General features: G+C 35.1%; 1 protein-coding gene across 15 annotated transcripts in view; it reads right to left on the bottom strand.

Annotated features, from left to right (window-relative positions):
* DNAH12 (dynein axonemal heavy chain 12) overlaps nt 1-18,695 on the bottom strand; it is a 205,102-nt gene that overhangs the window by 48,228 nt on the left and 138,179 nt on the right. For all 15 annotated transcript variants that reach the window (XR_006886240.1, XM_046646842.1, XM_046646833.1 and 12 more), the window contains 9 exons: nt 18,277-18,408; nt 14,008-14,097; nt 13,229-13,369; nt 11,048-11,289; nt 9,865-10,012; nt 9,415-9,560; nt 2,515-2,729; nt 1,567-1,759; nt 468-660 (listed from right to left, as the gene is read on the bottom strand). Coding sequence is in view for 14 of the 15 variants with exons in the window: in XM_046646842.1 (XP_046502798.1) it covers nt 468-660; nt 1,567-1,759; nt 2,515-2,729; nt 9,415-9,560; nt 9,865-10,012; nt 11,048-11,289; nt 13,229-13,369; nt 14,008-14,097; nt 18,277-18,408 (1,500 nt within the window). In the remaining variant the exon portion in view is untranslated. The remainder of the gene's footprint in view (nt 1-467; nt 661-1,566; nt 1,760-2,514; nt 2,730-9,414; nt 9,561-9,864; nt 10,013-11,047; nt 11,290-13,228; nt 13,370-14,007; nt 14,098-18,276; nt 18,409-18,695) is intronic.

Here is an 18,695-nt window from a genome sequence, read left to right as displayed (position 1 = left end):
TCCCAACAATTATACCTCTCTCCCTGACAACGGACAACGTATGTGAGAAGAACATCCTTATTCCTTCCTAGAATCACTTACCATCCAATTAACCAGCAATTATCTCCACACACCTTAAGCTCCAACCAGGAATAGAGGTGAGCCAAATTCTTGAACTCAATTTTTAGGTAAAGAATCAACTAAAATTTGAATGAACCTGACTAACTTGCCTTACCTATGCAATAATAAAAAATATATGTTTAAAACTCATTCTAAATCTATTTCTTTTGTGTAGATATCATATAGATTAGACTTTGAATAATTCAATAGTAAGTGAGATTCTCTCGTGAGTTTAAAATTAGTTTCTATGTTTTGGTATTTTATGAATTCTTTTTCTTTTCCAGTAAGCCTAGCACATCACTTCCCTCAGGGACTGGGAGCAAATTGGAATCTTAAGAATCGAAATATTTCTAGGATTCTTTTTTCACCTGCTGTTTCTTTGTTATCTCATTGGACATGATTTTAGCAGAGTCTAAGACTTTAATTGCACTTTCATCTTCTAAAATGTTCCCTTCTGAAGATGATAACGTTTCCAAAATTTTTTTCTCTATATCTTTCAGTTGTTTCTTATTAGCTGCAGACTGAAGAATAAGAGCATTTCGTTCCTCTTCTAATTCTGGTCTAAAAAAGATAGAAACATTTAGTCTAAATTTGTAATATTTTATCTAAATTCATATCTAAATATTAGATACCAAAATTTTGTAGACATTTAAATAATGTTGTAGACATGTAACACAAACCAAGATGATTAATCTCTTTATCCTTAACCTGAGGAAAAAAATTACTTCCATACAAATAATAATTCAAGAAATTCAAGCCAAAAAAAAGTATTAATTGTATATATGTAAAATGTGGCAATATTATCCTAAGTGTTTCGTTATTTCATTAACATCCTATTTATAAGTGTTTTTTTAAACAGTGAATTTTTTTAGAAGATATAGGGGTTTTTGGGGGGGAGGGGGAGAGGAAGATTGGCCCTGAGCTAACATCTGTTGCCAGTCTTCCTCTTTTTTTTCTCCCCAAAGCCCAAGTTCATAGTTGTATATCCTATTTGTAAGTTATTCTAGTTCTTTTATGTGGGATGCCACCACAGCATGGCTTGATGAGCAGTTTGTAGGTCCACTCCCAGGATCCAAACCAGTGAACCCCAGACCACTGAAGTGGAACATGCAAACCTAACCACTACGCCACCAAGTCAGCCCCTGTATATAATTTTTTAAACACATTTTTAATTTTATCCATAGCACACATTCCTAGTAGTGAAATTTTTTGGCTTAAAAATCAGATACAAGTCAAAAGTCATGGAATTTCGCCTGAATCCTACTACCCACACTAAGAACCCAAGATAACATGGTTGGCTTATAACTTGTTACAGAATGCCTATTTTAAAGGATTATATAATTATTTAATTTATAATAACAAAATATAAAATTTGATAAGGCTTTGAAATAATCACACAACAAAAGTATTAATGGCTTACAAATATTCCTCTTGAGAGCATCTGGAAGCATCTAAGAAAATACATACCTCTCCTTTGCCACAACAATACCTAGTAACTGATCTTCAAGTCCTTCTGGAGTTATCATGAAATTGAGCAAAGACAGCTTTGTAGCCAGCTCTGGCATATAATGTGGATTTCTCAGTTTTGTGGTGATATAAAACTTGAAATCAAAGGAATACTCAATAATGACCTCACCAAGTCTGATGCAATCAATGCCACCTATATTTTAGAAAACAAATGCATGAGAAGTAAACCAAAGATACATAGCCCCTCCCCCAATGTTAAGGCATTTCTTAGGTTACAAGCAAAGGGTCCTAAAGTAATTTAAAATAGAATACAAGTGTGACAAAAGTCACAGACACAGAGGCAAGTAAGCAATTATACAGTGGGACTCATTTATTCTGAAGTGCTATACAACATTTTCTCTGGTTACCACAGAAACTTCTAAATCAAGATTTCTTTTGATCTTACTTCCTCTATCAATTGTCAATCATGATTCCAAAATTATTTGTATATGACTAAAGCTCTTAAAAGTATTTGAGTTTGGCAGAGATAAAATTTTTATAAGCAGAAAGATATAAGGTGGGCAATGTTTGCCTGAAGTCAACTCTGGTCCACGTTACCCGTTACTATTCATAAAAATGGACTTTGTGTGATCCATAGTCACAAGGTAAAGGAACTTAAGGCTGGCTTCAACTTCATGTTCCCTAGCGAACAACAGTCTAGATAACAGTGGTTAAGGCACTGAAGGGAGGGCAAGGTATTTATTTTGGAACATCTGACCAAAGTTCAACCCTGATACTTGTTCCAAACTTCCTTTCATGCGTAACAATAACATAGAAGTTCTGAGTTATTAACATTATTATTAAATTTATGTTGTGGTTTTCTTGCCTCAAAGATATACCTCAAACATATGCCTCAAAGACAATCCAATCATCTTTCAGTTCTATCAACTAATAGTGTTTGACTTCTACCTTGTTTAAAAGTTTGTCTAAGTAGTAAAGGCTCCAAAGATGGATCCAGTTCTTCACCAACATTTTCTAATAGAAGTGGAGTTCCAAACTGAATACAGTTTTCCAGTGTTCTCATATAGTCTGAATCAGATAGCTTAATAACACTAAGCTGATTTTCTTTCTCAGAGTTTTTGATCCACTTATTGGCTTGACCCTGGGGGTCAATCATTAAAGGCCTAGAATATAATAAGAAAAAATCGGAGGGGAATAAACAGATTTGCAATTTCTTTAAAATTATGTACTTTAAATAATAAACATCACCATCAATCTGTACAGATAGAAAGTGTTTCACATACACTAGCAGGACTAATCTTCACAAAAGTCCTATAAGAAAAAAGTGAAAAGGAGTTTTATTCTCATTTATTTTTGAAATGAACAAATTTGGTCCTGAAGAGTACTTTGCCCAAGGTTCCAAGGTTCCAAAACTAGTTCAATGACATAAGTAGGATCATGTGATCCTGTACGCTCTGCTCTTTCCAATATAACATATTGTCTTCATGGTAATTTTAATACATGATATCTGTTAACATAATATGAAAAATACTCCTATTTATTTGATAAAAACTTAAAATAAGAGATCCACTAGCCTATAATGGATTTCTTCAGATTATGAGTGGAACTATAAACTAAGTTTCCAAATTTAGTGTGGTATATATTTGAGGTCTATTTAGGAATTTTTTCTATGTAGGTATGGTAAAAAACTTTGTGTTCAAGAGCTTATGACTCATGGTTTAAGATATGCAAAATATTATGTGCTTTCCCTTCCTCTTCCTCAGTGATGATGCTGACTGTCCTAGGTTCCTTTTGTATTCAGTACAGTGCATTAAACTACCTTTAAAAAATATTAGCACAGAAAGGGGAGTTTTCATCCCATGTCACTTTGGCTTTCTCAGACATTCTCTTTCTGTTTCATCAGCTTCTAAAGATAAAATCCCTTTTCCCCTTACCTACAGAGAAGCTCTTTAATCAACTACTCCCAGACAACTCTATTCTTATTTTCTTTCCTTTCCAAAAGACGAAACAATCCAAGACTAGCTGACTGGTTGTTTTCTTTCTCAACTCAAATTGTGCTGAAATCCTACTGAAAGCACAAAAATGTCCAGACACTAGTTAAAATTTACTTGTGCTATCACAGCAAACAGAAGAAAAGTGTTTTGAAAATGAGAAAGTTATTTTGCATACAACTACTTAAAAGTTGCCTAGTAATCAGACTAGATGCTTTTAATACCTTTCAAGGCACTGCTTAAGGGACTTTTTTTCTTCATTATATATCCTTATTATTGGAAAAATGCAATATTTGTTCATTCTCTTGCAAAAAGTAACAAATTATATAAATTAACATTTTAATGCTAATCAGTCTTCTTGGTAATACCTAAATCAATGGTCTTGGTAATGCAATAATTAGAGATTTTTGCTTATTCCAAAAGAAATCCAAGTCCTACCTAATGTAGCCTTATGAAAGTATTACAAATACAATTGGAAAACTGAGTCGTACATCAGAGAGATAAGGCCATGCCATAGTATTTGTATTCCAAGTTTACCTGACTGTTGGTATGAAATGATCACTAGTCTACATTTGAGATCCTTGGGCAGTCTGAACAAGAAAGCATTACTCATCTATGCTTCTCACAGAGGTAGTAATTTTGGGGAAAACAAAGATCTGCTGTTAAGTAGCCAAAGTGATATGTTAATAAATAATAATAAAGCAGCACAGTAAGTATTTTCATCATGGTTAAAAGGTAAGCAAAGTCAGAATTTAAGATTTAGACACTAAAATGACATATTTGAAGATGATAATTATAAAAAACTAACATTTATTGAGTATTTATCATGTATTGGCACTTTCTCAGGAAAATGTCTTGAGCTAAAAATATTATACCTTTATCAACCTTTACCAAGCAGAGGTCTTTTACTCTAGGAAAGGGGTGGGAAACTTCTGTTCAAGACCAATCACAGATAGAAGGCAGAATTTAGCTGTCATAGGAAGGAGGGGCAGAAGGAATGATAAAGTCCTACCCTGAAGGCCCACGTGCACAGGGCCTTCCTAAGACAGAGTAAGAATCAGAATAACAGAATTCCCACTCTGCCCCCAAAACAACCTAACACAGAGTGCCGAGCAACAGCAACCTTCCTCCAGGGGAAGAGCAAAAATGTAGAGAAAGAACACCTCTGTGTCATGGGCATTCAGGAATGCTTGAAAGCTGAAAGTAAAACTCTAACACTGAGAAAAACACTCCAGAACCTTAGCCTTCATTCTAAGTATAGACCCAAAGCTAGATTAATTTGAAGCCCCTGAACTTTTTTTTGAAGGTCTCCTAATCTTTACCATAACAACAACAAAACCCAAACCCAGTTCAACTCATGATTAGCATGCAAACCTAACCACTACGCCACTGGGTCAGCCCCTAATATAACTTTTGAAACACATTTTTTATTTTATCCATAGCATACATTCCTAGGAGTGAAATTTTTTGGCTTAAAAATCAGATACAAGTCAAAAGTCATGGAATTTCGCCTGAATCCTACTACCCACACTAAGAACCCAAGATAACATGGTTGGCTTATAACTTGTTACAGAACGGCTATTTTAAAGGATTATATAATTATTTAATTTATAATAACAAAATATAAAATTTGACAAGGCTTTGAAATAATCACACAACAACTAATGAAGCAGCTGTGCAGAGAATAACACAGGAGATAGGTCCTACAGCCTGAGAGAGAGAGACACCAATTTTCACCTTCCAGAGGTCTAGTGGCCCAGTTTTTCTCTCAGGTATACTTAAGATAGTCAAAGTGAGTAACCAAGAGTGAACATTAGCTATATTACTGGGTTTTGCTGTCAGGAGGTACAGAGAGGAGACTAAGCCTCTGTGGCCACTTACATTGGTGTCAAGAAGGACGATAGCCATACATGACCACAGTGGGCCCAACTGGCCAGAAGTGAAGTTTGGGCTACAAGGATGGAGACTCATCCTGCAAAACTCACCCAGTCCATGGCCTATTGATCAGCTAGTCCAAAAATAACAAGTAGAAAGGGTAACTCAATTGGAATACTACTTTATTAGAAGAGTCAGATTTCTGCCAGAAAATGACAGATTGTTTTCCTCAATTCACATACAATTCTGAAACCTCTAGTTTCCTTGAATTTCAAGTAAGACTTATAGATATCCCAACAGCATTTTCTGAACAGTAATTTGAAAAATCTGAATGGCCACCAAATGCATGGAAAAGAATTCGAAAGCAGAGTTAAAGAAGACTCAGGGTCTAATATTCTGTTAAATAGAATTTTCCCTGCTCTACCAGAGAACATTTTTTCAATAGCTAAATATACTTTCTTGGATTATTAAAAATTTTACTAATTGCCTAGAAGTTTCAACCTAGGGATGTTCACTCTCAAGTAAAATTTTGAGTAGATAAAATATGATTACACACATCCTTATTTTATTAAAACAATACTATCACTATAAAGGAGATATAGATGTCTTGAAGTATCTAGTAAGGTTTTCAAAGAATATAAACAAACAATAACTCAAACTTTCAGAATGCAAGATTTCCTTATATAGTTAATGTATCTCTTATTCCAAAAGAAGACTGATATTTCCATTAAAATTTTAAAGCCAGTGAATGTGACATCCTATTCCACATTTAACTTAACATAGTAAATAAGAAAAAGGATTGGGGAGTTAAACTGCCTGGGTTCAAATTCTGACTCCACTACTTATTAGCTCAGTTATCTTACTAAATTTCAAATTACTAAATCACTCTGGGCCTCAATTTCCTCATCTGTAAAACGGAATAATAATATCTAACTCATAGGCGTTTGTGAGGATATAGGGCACTTACAACAGTATCTCCTGAGTGTAACAGCTCAATAGTATCTGTCATAGTATGTTGGAGTTCAGTCCCATGAAAAGACTTTTAAAATTAGATGACAACATGGCTAAACAGCCATTTATAGGAAACTATTTCTCAGATGAGAGTACTTTCTGAAGTTTTTTCAAAGTGATATAAATAAAAGGATAATAATTAAAACCACTTGGAAAGTTCATATAGTTATCACACTATCAGTGATAGCAATTGGAAAAGATATCTGTGAAATGGCACAAATTATCAAGTTGTAGTATCTTGGAAATGGGTTTAAATACTTAATTACACCGAAAACTATAAAACATTGTTGAAACAAACAGAAGAAGACACAAAGAAATGGAAATAGATTCCGTGCTCTTGGATTGGAAGAATTAATGTAGTTAAAATGTCCATACTTCTTAAAGCAATCTACAGATTCAATGCAATCTCTATGAAAGTTCCAAAAACATTTTTCACAGAAACAGAACAAATAATCCTAAAATTTATATGAAACAAAAAAAGACCCCAAATAGTCAAGGGAATCCTGAGAAAAAAGAACAAACCTGGAGGTATCACACTCCCTGATTTCAAAATATGCTACAAAGCTATAGTAATCAAAACACATGGTACTGGCACAAAACCAGACACACAGATCAATGCAACAGAATTGAGAGCCCAGAAATAAGACCACACATCTATGGACAGCTAATTTTTGACAAGGGAACCAAGAACATACAATGGAGAAAGGAAAGTCTCTTCAGTAAACAGTGAGAGGAAAACTGGACAGTTACATGCAAAAGAATGAAAGTAGAACACTGTCTTTCACCAACACAAAAATTAACTCAAAATGGATTAAAGACTTGAACGTAAGACCTGAAACCATGAAATTTCTAGAAGAAAACCCAGGCGGTATGCTCTTTGACATCAGTCTTAGCAGCATATTTTCAAGTACCATGTCTGACCTGGCAGGGGAAACAATAGAAAAAAATAAACAAAAGGGACTACACCAAACCAAAAAGCTTCTACACAACAAAGGAAACCATCAACAAAATGAAAAGGCAACCTAACAACTGGGGGAAGATATTTGCAAATGATATATCCAATAAGGGGTTAATGGATCCAAAATATATAAAGAACTCATACATCTCAATAACAAAAAAACTAATAACTCAATTAAAAAATTGGCAAAAGATCTGAACAGACATTTCTCCAAAGAAAATATACAGATGACCATCAGGCACATGAAAAGATGTTCAGCATCACTAATTATCAGGGAAATGCAAATCAAAACTACGAGATATCACCTAACACCCATCAGAATGGCTATAATTAATAAGACAGGAAATAATAAGTGTTGGAGAGGATGTGGAGAAAAACGACCTCTCATACACTGCTAATGGGAGTACAAACTGGTGCAGCCGCTATGGAAAACAGTATGGAGATTCCTCAAAAAATTAAGAATAGAGCTACCAAATGATCCAGCTATTCCACCACTGGGTATTTATCCACAGAACATGAAAACTCGAATGCATAAAGATATATGCACCCCTATGTTCACTGCAGCATTATTCACAATAGCCATGACTTGGAAGCAACCTAGGTGCCCATCAAGGGATGAATGGATAAAGAAGATGTAGTATATATAAACGATGGAATACCACTCAGCCATAAGAAAGGATGAAATCTGGCCATTTGTGACAACATGGATGGAGCTTGAGGGTATTATGCTAAGCGAAATAAAGAGGGAGAAAGTCAAATACCCTATGATCTTGTTCATAAATAGAAGATAAAAACAACAACAAACATACACATAGAAACAGAGATTAGACTGAGATTAGACTGGTGGTTCCCAGAGGGGATGTGGGGAGGCAGGAGGGTGAAAGGGGTGATTAGGCATATGTGTATGGTGATGAATTGCAATCAGTCTTTGGGTGGTGAACTTGATGTAATCTACACAGAAATCAAAATATAATGATGTACACCTGAATTTTTTTTCAAAGATTGGCCCTGAGCTAACATCTGTTGCTGGTCTTTTTTTTCCTTCTTCTCCCCAAAGTCCCCCAGTACATAGTTCTATATTCTAGTTGTAGGTCCTTCTAGTTCTGCTATGTGGGACACCACCTCAGCATGGCTTGATGAGTAGTGTTGGATCCACACCCAGGATCTGAACCAGTGAAACCCTGGGCCGTGGAAGCGGAGAATGTGAATTTAACCACTTGGCCATAGTGCCAGCCCCTGAAATTTATATAACTTTATAAACCAATAAAACAATAAAAAATAAAAAAAGAAATACCTAGTTAAAATAAATACATTGAATAGCCAAAAACTAGAATAAGCCTACATGTCCATCAATAGGAAAATGCATAAACAGTGATATGTTCATACAATAGAAAACTACTCAGCAACAAAAAATAGGAACATTATGCTGTGTGGAAGAAAGCTTACACAAAGGAGCACATACAGTATGATTCCATCTATATGAAGTTCTAGAATAGGCAAAACTAACCTGTGGTGGAAAATAATCAGAATAATAATTTCCTATGGTGGGGGGAGGGCAGGGATTTACTGGGAAGAAACATAAAAGTACTTCCTGGGTGTTAGTCATGTTCTGCACCTTGATAGAAGTTTGGGTTGCACAAGTGTATACTTTTGTTGGAACTCATCGAATGATAAACTTAAGTTCTGTGAATTTCATTGTATGTGAATTTTACCTCAAAAGAAACAAACAATTATTGAACTTTAGTTAATGATATGCATGCTGAAGTATTTGGGAGGAAGTATAACCATATTTGCAACTCATGTTGAAATGCGTAAAAAGGGATGAGTTGATGGATGGATAGAGGGATGGATAAATAAATATGTGATAAAGCAGGAAAAATAATAAAATGTTAATTGCAGGATCTAGGAGGTGGTAGCTATATGGGTGCTTACTCTAAAATCTTTTCAACTTTTTTCCATGTCTGAAAATTTTCAAATAAAACAATTGAAAAATAAATACTTTATGTTCCTTACCAACGCCTGGAGTTATTAACAATCACTCCGTTATCTATGGAGAATGTATCTGTTGGTAATCCAGCAATATTCCAAGCTCTAATTTTTACTGGATCACCCAGGGTCTTACTCAGTGAGAACTCCTCTGAACACGGGATTTTTTTCTCCTGCAAGAAATAAACATTTATTTGATATTTTCTTTCACTTTGTTGATTGAAATATTTTTTAAATTAAAATATTGATTTAATTGTCATTAGATATTATTTAATAGCTCTAAGGAACAGAAAAAAACTGAATTAAAAGTTTGACTACAGAAGTATTTTACTGATCAAACAAGAAGCAAAAAAAGAAAGACCCCATATTTTCAGTTATTTCTTCCCTTTCTGTCCTTATTAGCATCTTCTCCTCAAAATACCCTAACACATACTTTGAACATTCTAAAAAGAAACTTATGAAATGTAAAACCATCACCTTGCACAACATGCTCCAATTTTCTGTACATGTTTGTCGAAAGCCAGAAGTGAAAGCACCAAGGTAGGCTATTACTCCTGCTGATACTAAGACATCACCAGTCAAATTTTCATACACTATCTGAAGGTCATCAGCAGCTTGAGACCATCTGTAATATCAAACAAAGGCAACAGACTCACAAAAGAGAATGATGGAAGACAGTAATTGAAAGGGCAAGGGGCTTCTAGTCCAGATTCTATAACAAAAAGCCATGAAATGTTGAGGACTTCCTTATCTACCAAATGAGGAGGTTGGGTCCCTTCTAGCTCTAACATGCTACAATACCTATCTATGTTATATGACTGGCAATCCACCTTTCCTTATTAGAATATTAGGCATATTTTGCAGGACTGGCCCTTCAGAATAAGCAAAAACAAAAACAATAAAACACAAACATTTTATCTAATAATTTTCTCCAGGATTATTTGGTCTAGTGGCCATGTTATTTGTTTCAGTATTTATTGTTAGCCTGTAAAACTTAGGAACATTTGCAACTCATTACCAGCAAATACATTTAAGTTGTATAGAAGCTGCCATAATGTTGCTAAGGTTGATATTTTTTATATTCAATGAAACCTTTACAATAAAAAAGTGCATTCCAATACCATCTAGTCTGCACTACAAAGTATTGTCAAGAAAGGCGTATTACTTTTTCATGTTATATATTCAACAAATACAATTAATAAATGAGATAGCTGGCTGGTCAGCTAGATATATCTATAATTAATACATAGAATAAAGCTAACCGGCTGTGTTAGATCAAGCCAGTTATAGCTTCTTAGAAATAAATTTTAACAAAGTGAACCATATATCCACTACTCTCCCCCAAACATTTTTTATGAAAAATTTTGAACATACATAAAGTTGGAAACAATTGTACAATGATCACCCACATACTCACCATTTAGATTAAAAATTATCACTTGGCTTATTGCTTCTCCCTTTTTTAAAAAACATTTGAAAGCAAGTTGCAAACACCATTCTTGACATCGATATTCTGTTCAGAGAAACCTGGCCAGGCGCCTTGTAGAATGTCCCACATTCTCAACCAGCCATTTTAAAATCAGTAATCGCAATACTCAAGGAAAGTCACATATTCAAGCCTGACATTCTTACATATTGTCAAAATGAGTAGAAATCTGACCTCGATTTTTCTCCACCTAGTCCTCCAATTAGTTTTGAGGCTCTTTCCAGTTTCTTAGCACAGAGTTCCACCTGGTCTTCTAAACGAGCCTTTTCCTCAGTTTTCTCCCTAAACGTTCTTTGTAAATTTTCCAGATGATGTTCTACTTCTGCCAGTTCTTCTCTTTTCTGATTCAAAAGCTCCATTGTCTCAGCTAAAGACTTCTGAGCTTCTGCTAAGCGTGCTTTCTTAGGAGCCACTACCTATTTGGGAACAATATATACAGCCATGATGTATACTATGTAAAACTGACATCTATATAATCCTTTACAGATATTATGAATTTAAAATGTTTATTCAATATTATAAATAAATTTATTACCTATAATGATAAATTATACAAAATAAACATTTTGCCTTAAATCTTACATCATATTTTTATGCACAAATAAAGTAAAATATATTTATATATCTTATAATACATATAAACCATTCTGGACTAGCAAACCGTCATCTATAAAACAGATAAATTATTCAGGACTAACAAAACGGCACAATATGCAGCAAAATGTCTCCAAATAATGAGAAGTTGCCATTCAACTGTTGCCAAAAACACAGAAAAACATGTTACAAGAATTATAAATGTGCTTTTTTTTTCATCTCCAAATCTGTGATCTTCCCAGTCGGCAGGTGCATACACTTGCCTTGGGGGGATTAAGACTTGTGATAGCAGAAATACAAAGAGAAAGAAAGTTCTGACATTTGATTTTACTACCAAAATCGAATTTTCCTTAACAAATCTTGAAAAGCCCCATTTTGTTGACAGATGAGGGCTTTTCTGAAGTTCTTATTTTATTATGCTCATTAATATATCAAGAATGGGGTTTGGCTAACTCTACCATTGTATGTACTAAAAGCCACTTTTGGAAAGAATTTAGAAGATGACCAAAGAGAGCATGTGCCAGTCTGAAAGAAGGGAGACCTAAGTCTTCTGGTACATTGCCATGAATGACGCTGAAGGCAAAGGGGGAAGAGGAAGGCAAGGTATAAGATACCAAATATCCTGCCTTCTCTTCTCTGGGCTGAAATCCTGAAGGGAGAATATGTTAAATAGAAAGTAGGAAGCTCCACTTTCTACTTTTGACTTCAGAGGAGACATTGAAAGATACCTCCCTTCAACCCTTCCATAACAACATGGGGCAGCTGTATCAGAATTAAAATGGCAGTGTGGAGGTGGAGAGTGGGAAGTCAGGAAAGAGCCTGACGCTGGGTTCTCTGTAGAAAAGAGAGAAGATCCCACATGCCTTATGAGACTTGTGGAAATTAGATGAGTTGAGAGGTCACAGATCTGCTAACAGACTATTATGGGAAGGGACAAGATGTTCGATGGAAGGACACACCAGATAAAATTACTTTTACTTCTTTAATGAGTATATACAGGTCTACTGCCCTGAAACAACGAAGTTCCTCCCTCTCTACAAACACATGTACTTTACTAGGAATATCATCCAATTGTTACAGCCTGATCATTCATTCTATACTCTGAGGTTGTTCTAAACACATGCTACCATGTTTTTTCATATGACTTTTTATTTATATTTCTTTCTTCCCTGGGTAAAATTCTGTAAGCTACAGGAGGCAAGGCCCGTGTTTCCCTGGTCCTTTGCAAGCCAAATTTACAAAATGCTCTTAGCCATTCTCTGCTCTCCAAGGAATTTGGCCTCAGTGGGTACTCCATAAAAGGTTCCCCATCAATGCGTGCCATTGCTTCAGGGGATCTTTCTCTTAAGGGGATCTTTCTCTTTCAGGGGATCACACTCTGCTTCTTAACTCTACTAGATCTTCTTAATTCTGACTCTCTGAATCAATTTTTTATTCTACCACTTTAACCTGGATTTTTAAATTTTTCTTTGCTTTTTCCCTTCCCTGATCAAACTCTAATTCTCTTTTGCCCCAGATTCCTATAGCTATAGATCAGTCTGGCGAATTCCAATGATCATGCCTGCTCTCCAAGCAATACCACTCACACTAGCCCCAACCAGTTTACGTCACACACTCAATCAATGTCTGATGATTATGCTACAGCAGGACAAATTCTTTCTAGTATCACTTTCAGAAACTTCTTAACTAGTAAATATATGCATATATTTTAATTTCTGGGAATATTTCAATAGAAAATGGATGTGTTAATCCTCAAAATACCTTTGCAACTCTGTCATACACTTCCATAGCCATGATCCACTTACACAGACCCTCAGCTGCAGAAGAAGCTTTAGCAATCTTAGGGGGGTCAAATTCAGGGTTTGTTAAGTATTCACCTCGAATCTTCTGCATAACAGTCACCTAAACAACAAAGATTTCAACATATATCATACAATCAGAAGATGAAAAAATGGTCATACATAGTAAAAAGATTTGTATAAAAAAGTTACGTTGTCTTTAAAAACCAAAGTAGTTACTTTGAGATAATTTTAAAATAAGCATAATTGTAGCAGAAACACAAGTCATTTGTGAGCAAAATACGCAAGCTTATTACATATATTGAGGCAAGATATTTCCTCTAAAAAAATTAAAAGACTTCTGTGGGTTGGAAAACATGGAAACAAGGGAAAAGAACAACTAAACATTAATAAATAAATAAAAGTTTGGATCGAAAAGAATTCACTATACTTTTTTATCTCATAAATTTATGTATCAGATTTATTAACAAACTATTTATTATAAGAAACAGAGAACTTTCATGTCAATAATCCACTAAAATTGTAATTTATTAAATGACTTTCAATAGTCTGAAAGAGAAGTGGTTTTATGCATTATGAGAATTAATAATATAATCATTAATAAATATAATATTTCTTTATCTATTATTTTAATCCTAAAAATGGAATATTTTCTTATGTTTTACATAATATTGCATAATAGTAAAGATCTTATACATCCTGGCAAAGTTACATTTATAGAAAAAATCCAATGAAACTCACTGGAATGTTGTCCTTGTCATATTCTCTCAAATCTCTTAAGAAATTCATATCTCCCAGAAGTTTTTTGCTAGGTCCCCAGTAATCTAATATCTATAAATAAAATTTATGGAAACATTAAATTTACAATTAAAGATGCTCAATATAAAATTTTTCTTCTTGAAGTTTAAGATATATTATCCAGAGAAACAATGTTTTCAAAACATCAACTTATATTTCCTTGGAAATAAAGAAACTCTTTTCCTCAACAACACATTAGGGGCTGGCCTGGTGACATAGTGATTAAGTTTGCACACTCCAGTTCGGCAGCCTAGGGTTCACAGGTTTGGATCCTGGGTGCAGACCTACACACTGCTCATCAAGCCATGCTGTGGCAGCATCCCACATACAAAATAGAGGATGATTAGCACAGCTGTTAGCTCAGGGACAATCTTCCTCAAGCAAAAGGAGAAAGATTGGCAACAGACGTTAGCTCAGGGCCAATTCTCTACCCTCCCCCCAAAAAGAACATGTTAAACATATCAAATATTTAAAATATGAACATGAACTTATAAATTTATGATAACAATTTAAACATTGAAAGGCAAATGATGTGATTATTTCTCTTTAGAAAACAAGAAAAGCAACTAACAAACACCCTCGCAATTTCATGCAAGAAAAAATATTTCTATCATTTCAACTTTATTTTCCTTTATTCTTGAGTCTTTCAAATCAGAACGGTAGTGCTATAGACTGAAAGTTTATGGCCCCCTCCCCAGATTTGTGTTAAAACCTAATACCCAATGTGATAGTACTTGGAGGTAAGGTCATTGGGAGGTGACTGGGTCATGAATGGGACTAGTGCCCTTATAAAAGAGACTTCAGAGAGCTCCCTCCCCCTTCCGCCATGTGAGGACACAGCAAAAAGATGGCTATCTATAAACCAAGAGGTAGACCCTCACCAGACATTGGATCTATTGAAGCCTTGATCTTGAACTTCCCAGCCTCCAGAACTGTGAGAAATACCTGTTGTTTATAACCACTCAATCTACGGTAATTTGTTATAGCAGCCCAAATGGACTAAGACAGGTACTAAACACTTTTCTTTCTTTCTTTCTTTCTTTTTATTTTTTTTATTTTTATTTTTTTCGGATGTACATCGCATTTCAAATTCTGGATACATTACACCATGTTCACCACCCGAACACTAATTATAGTGCATCCCCTCACATGTGACCCTAATCACCCCTTTTGCCCTCCCCACTCCCCCCTTCCCCAATGGTAACCACCAGTCCAATCTCCAATGCTGTGTGTTTTTTGGGGTTTTTTTGTCGTTTTTATCTTCTACTTATGAGTGACATCATATGGTATTTGACTTTCTCCCTCTGACTTATTTCACTCAGCACAATACCCTCAAGGTCCATCCATGTTGTCACAAATGGCTGGATTTCATCATTTCTTATGGCTGAGTGGTAGTCTATCGTGTATAAATACCACATCTTCTTTATCCATTCGTCCCTTGATGGGCACCTAGGTTGCTTCCAAGCCTTGGCTATTGTGTATAATGCCGCAATGAACATAGGGGTACAAGTATCTTTATGCCTTTGTGTTTTCAAGTTCTTTGGATAAATACCCAGCAGTGGAGTAGCTGGATCATATGGTAGATCTATCCTTAATTTTCTGAGGATACTCCAAACTGCTTTCCATAGTGGCTGCACCAGTTTGCGCTGCCACCAGCAGTGAACAAGGGTTCCCTTCTCTCCACTCCCTCTCCAACATTCCTTGTTTCCTGTCTTGTTAATTATAGCCATTCTGACTGGAGTGAGGTGATACCTCATTGTAGTTTTGATTTGCATTTCCCTGATAGCTAATGATGTTGAGCATCTTTTCATATGCCTGTTGGCCATCTGTATTTCTTCTTTGGAGAAATCTCTGTTCAGATCTTTTGCCCATTTTCTAATTGGATTGTTGGTTTTTTTGTTGTTGAGCTGTATGAGTTCTTTGTATATTTTGGATATTAACCCCTTATCTGATATGTGGTTTGCAAATATCTTCTCCCAATTGTTAGGTTGTCTTTTCGTTTTGTTGATGGTTTCCTTTGCTGTGCAGAAACTTTTTAGTTTGATGTAGTCCCATTTGTTCATTTTTTCTTTTGTTTCCCTTGCCTGATCAGACATGGGACTTGAAAATATGCTGCTCAGACCAATGTCATAGAGTGTACTGCCTATGTTTTCTTCTAGAAGTCTCATGGTTTCAGGTCTTATATTCAAGTCTTTAATGCATTTTGAGCTGATTTTTGTGCATGGTGTAAGGGAATGGTCTACTTTCATTCTTTTGCATGTGGCTGTCCAGTTTTCCCAACACCATTTATTGAAGAGGCTCTCCTTTTTCCATCGTATGCTCTTGGTTCCCTTGTCGAATATTAGCTGTCCATAAATGTGTGGGTTTACTTCTGGGCTCTCAATTTTGTTCCATTGATCTGTGTGTCTGTTTTTGTGCCAGTACCATGCTGTTTTGGTTACTATGGCTTTGTAGTATAATTTGAAATCGGGGAGTGTGATACCTCCAGCTTTGTTCTTTTTTCTCAGGAATCCTTTGGCTATTCAGGGTCTTTTGTTGTTCTATGTAAATTTTAGGATTCTTTGTTCTATTTCTGTAAAAAATGTTATTGGAACTTTGATAGGGATTGCGTTGAATCTATAGATTGCTTTAGGAAGTATGGACATTTTAACAGTGTTAATTCTTCCATTCCAAGAGCATGGAATATCTTTCCATTTCTTTGTGTCTTCTTCAATTTCTTTCAACAATGTTTTATAGTTTTCGGTGTACAGATCTTTCACCTCTTTCGTTAAGTTTATTCCTAGATATTTTATTCTTTTTGTTGCAATTGTAAATGGGATTGTATTCTTAATTTCTCTTTCTGCTACTTCGTTGTTAGTGTATAGAAACGCAACGGATTTTTGTACATGGATTTTGTGTCCCGCAACTTGACTGTATTCCTTTATTATTTCTAAAAGTTTTTTAGTAGACTCTTTAGGGTTTTCTAGATATAAAATCATGTCATCTGCAAAGAGTGACAGTTTCACGTCTTCTTTTCCAATGTGGATCCCTTTTATTTCTTTTTCTTGCTTGATTGCTCCGGCTAGGACTTCTAATACTATGTTAAATAAGAGTGGTGACAGTGGGCATCCTTGTCTGGTTCCTGTTCTTAGAGGGATAGCTTTCAGTTTTTCTCCATTGAGAATGATATTTGCTGAGTGAACACTTTTCTTACATACAACCTCCTCACCTACCTAGGGTCCCCAAGTGAAATAAAGAAGAGAAAGCTGAAAGGCCAAGATCACACATTGCTCGGCCAGTAAGATGAAGCACATCGTACTTGTGCTAGTATAAAATGTTAAATAACTAACTTAACATTCGTTTTCCTATTTCCAGAAGCCTGATAGGGGTGTGTGGGTATGTAAATAAGAATAACTTGGTAAGGTAAGAGACTATTTTCTTTACTATCTCAATGAAGTATAGAATGGCCAAAAAAACACACCCAATTCTCGAATTCAGGAATTCAAACCTAGATGTTGTAAAAACCCGAAAAGAAAATAAGTCTATAAACTAATTTAGGATGGATATTATGCCTTCCTTTTTAAGGGCTACAGCCTCGAATAATAATTATAATAGTAACAGCTAACATTTATTGTGAACTTACTCTTTGTGAGGCTTTATACCTAAGAGCTTTATATGTATTAACTAATATAATCCTCACACTAACTTTGTGAGGCAGGTACTTTGATAATCCTCTTTTTACGGAGTTCCACAGAGGTTAAGCATCTTGTCCAAGGTCGCACTGCAAGTGGGGTCAGGACTTCTGAATACGGACATTCTAGTTCCAGAGCACATGCTTTCAACAACTTCACTACACTGCTTAACTCAGTAGACTTTTTTGAATACTCAGAAACAACACCTGTACAGTTACATATCACATTCTTGAGAATCTTAGCTGGAAAAGCACAGGTATCTCAGTGTTCATTCGATCCCACCCTATGACAGTAGGGAATCCTGCATAGACAGAAAAGGAGATAGAAACAATTGGAACCACATTTTTCTGATGCTATGCTGTTTTAGCTTTACCTTGGAAAAAATATATAGTGTTTTCCATAGTTTATTCTGAATCCATTCAATCTGGAAAACAGTGTTTCTTCTCTGGACTGGGTACTGTTGACATTTAACTTGATACCAGTTGCTGTAAAGTGTTCTGCACATTCATGAATATGATTTAAATCTGTGTCTAGTTATTACCTTGCCTCCAGTTCCTGAAGGATCTGAAATTTTTTCTGGTTTTATATCTTTCATTACACAAATAGCAGCCAAAACTAGTTTAACACCAGATGGAGGATTCTTCATTGACTTCACAATTGTAATATCAGCTGGCTAAATCAAAAGAAAACAGGATATCTTCAGAAACGTTTATTTTTAAATAATGAGAGTTTTTAAAGTAATATTGGAGAATAATAAAAGCATCAATTTTCATTTGAAATTGTAATTGTGTTTTGCTTTGTGTGGTTATGAAAGAATTAACAAAAGAGATTTAGGACAGATGAAGACCAATGGTTCTCAAATGTTTCAGAGTTCATATATCCTTATGAGAATTTGATGACAGCTAGGAACTCTTCAGAAAATATGTTTTTGCACATATACACAAAATTTGCATATAATCA

Source organism: Equus quagga, chromosome 1 (genome assembly GCF_021613505.1).
Source record: "Equus quagga isolate Etosha38 chromosome 1, UCLA_HA_Equagga_1.0, whole genome shotgun sequence".
Classification (NCBI taxonomy): domain Eukaryota; kingdom Metazoa; phylum Chordata; class Mammalia; order Perissodactyla; family Equidae; genus Equus; species Equus quagga.
This window is presented reverse-complemented; position numbering and strand designations above follow the sequence as displayed.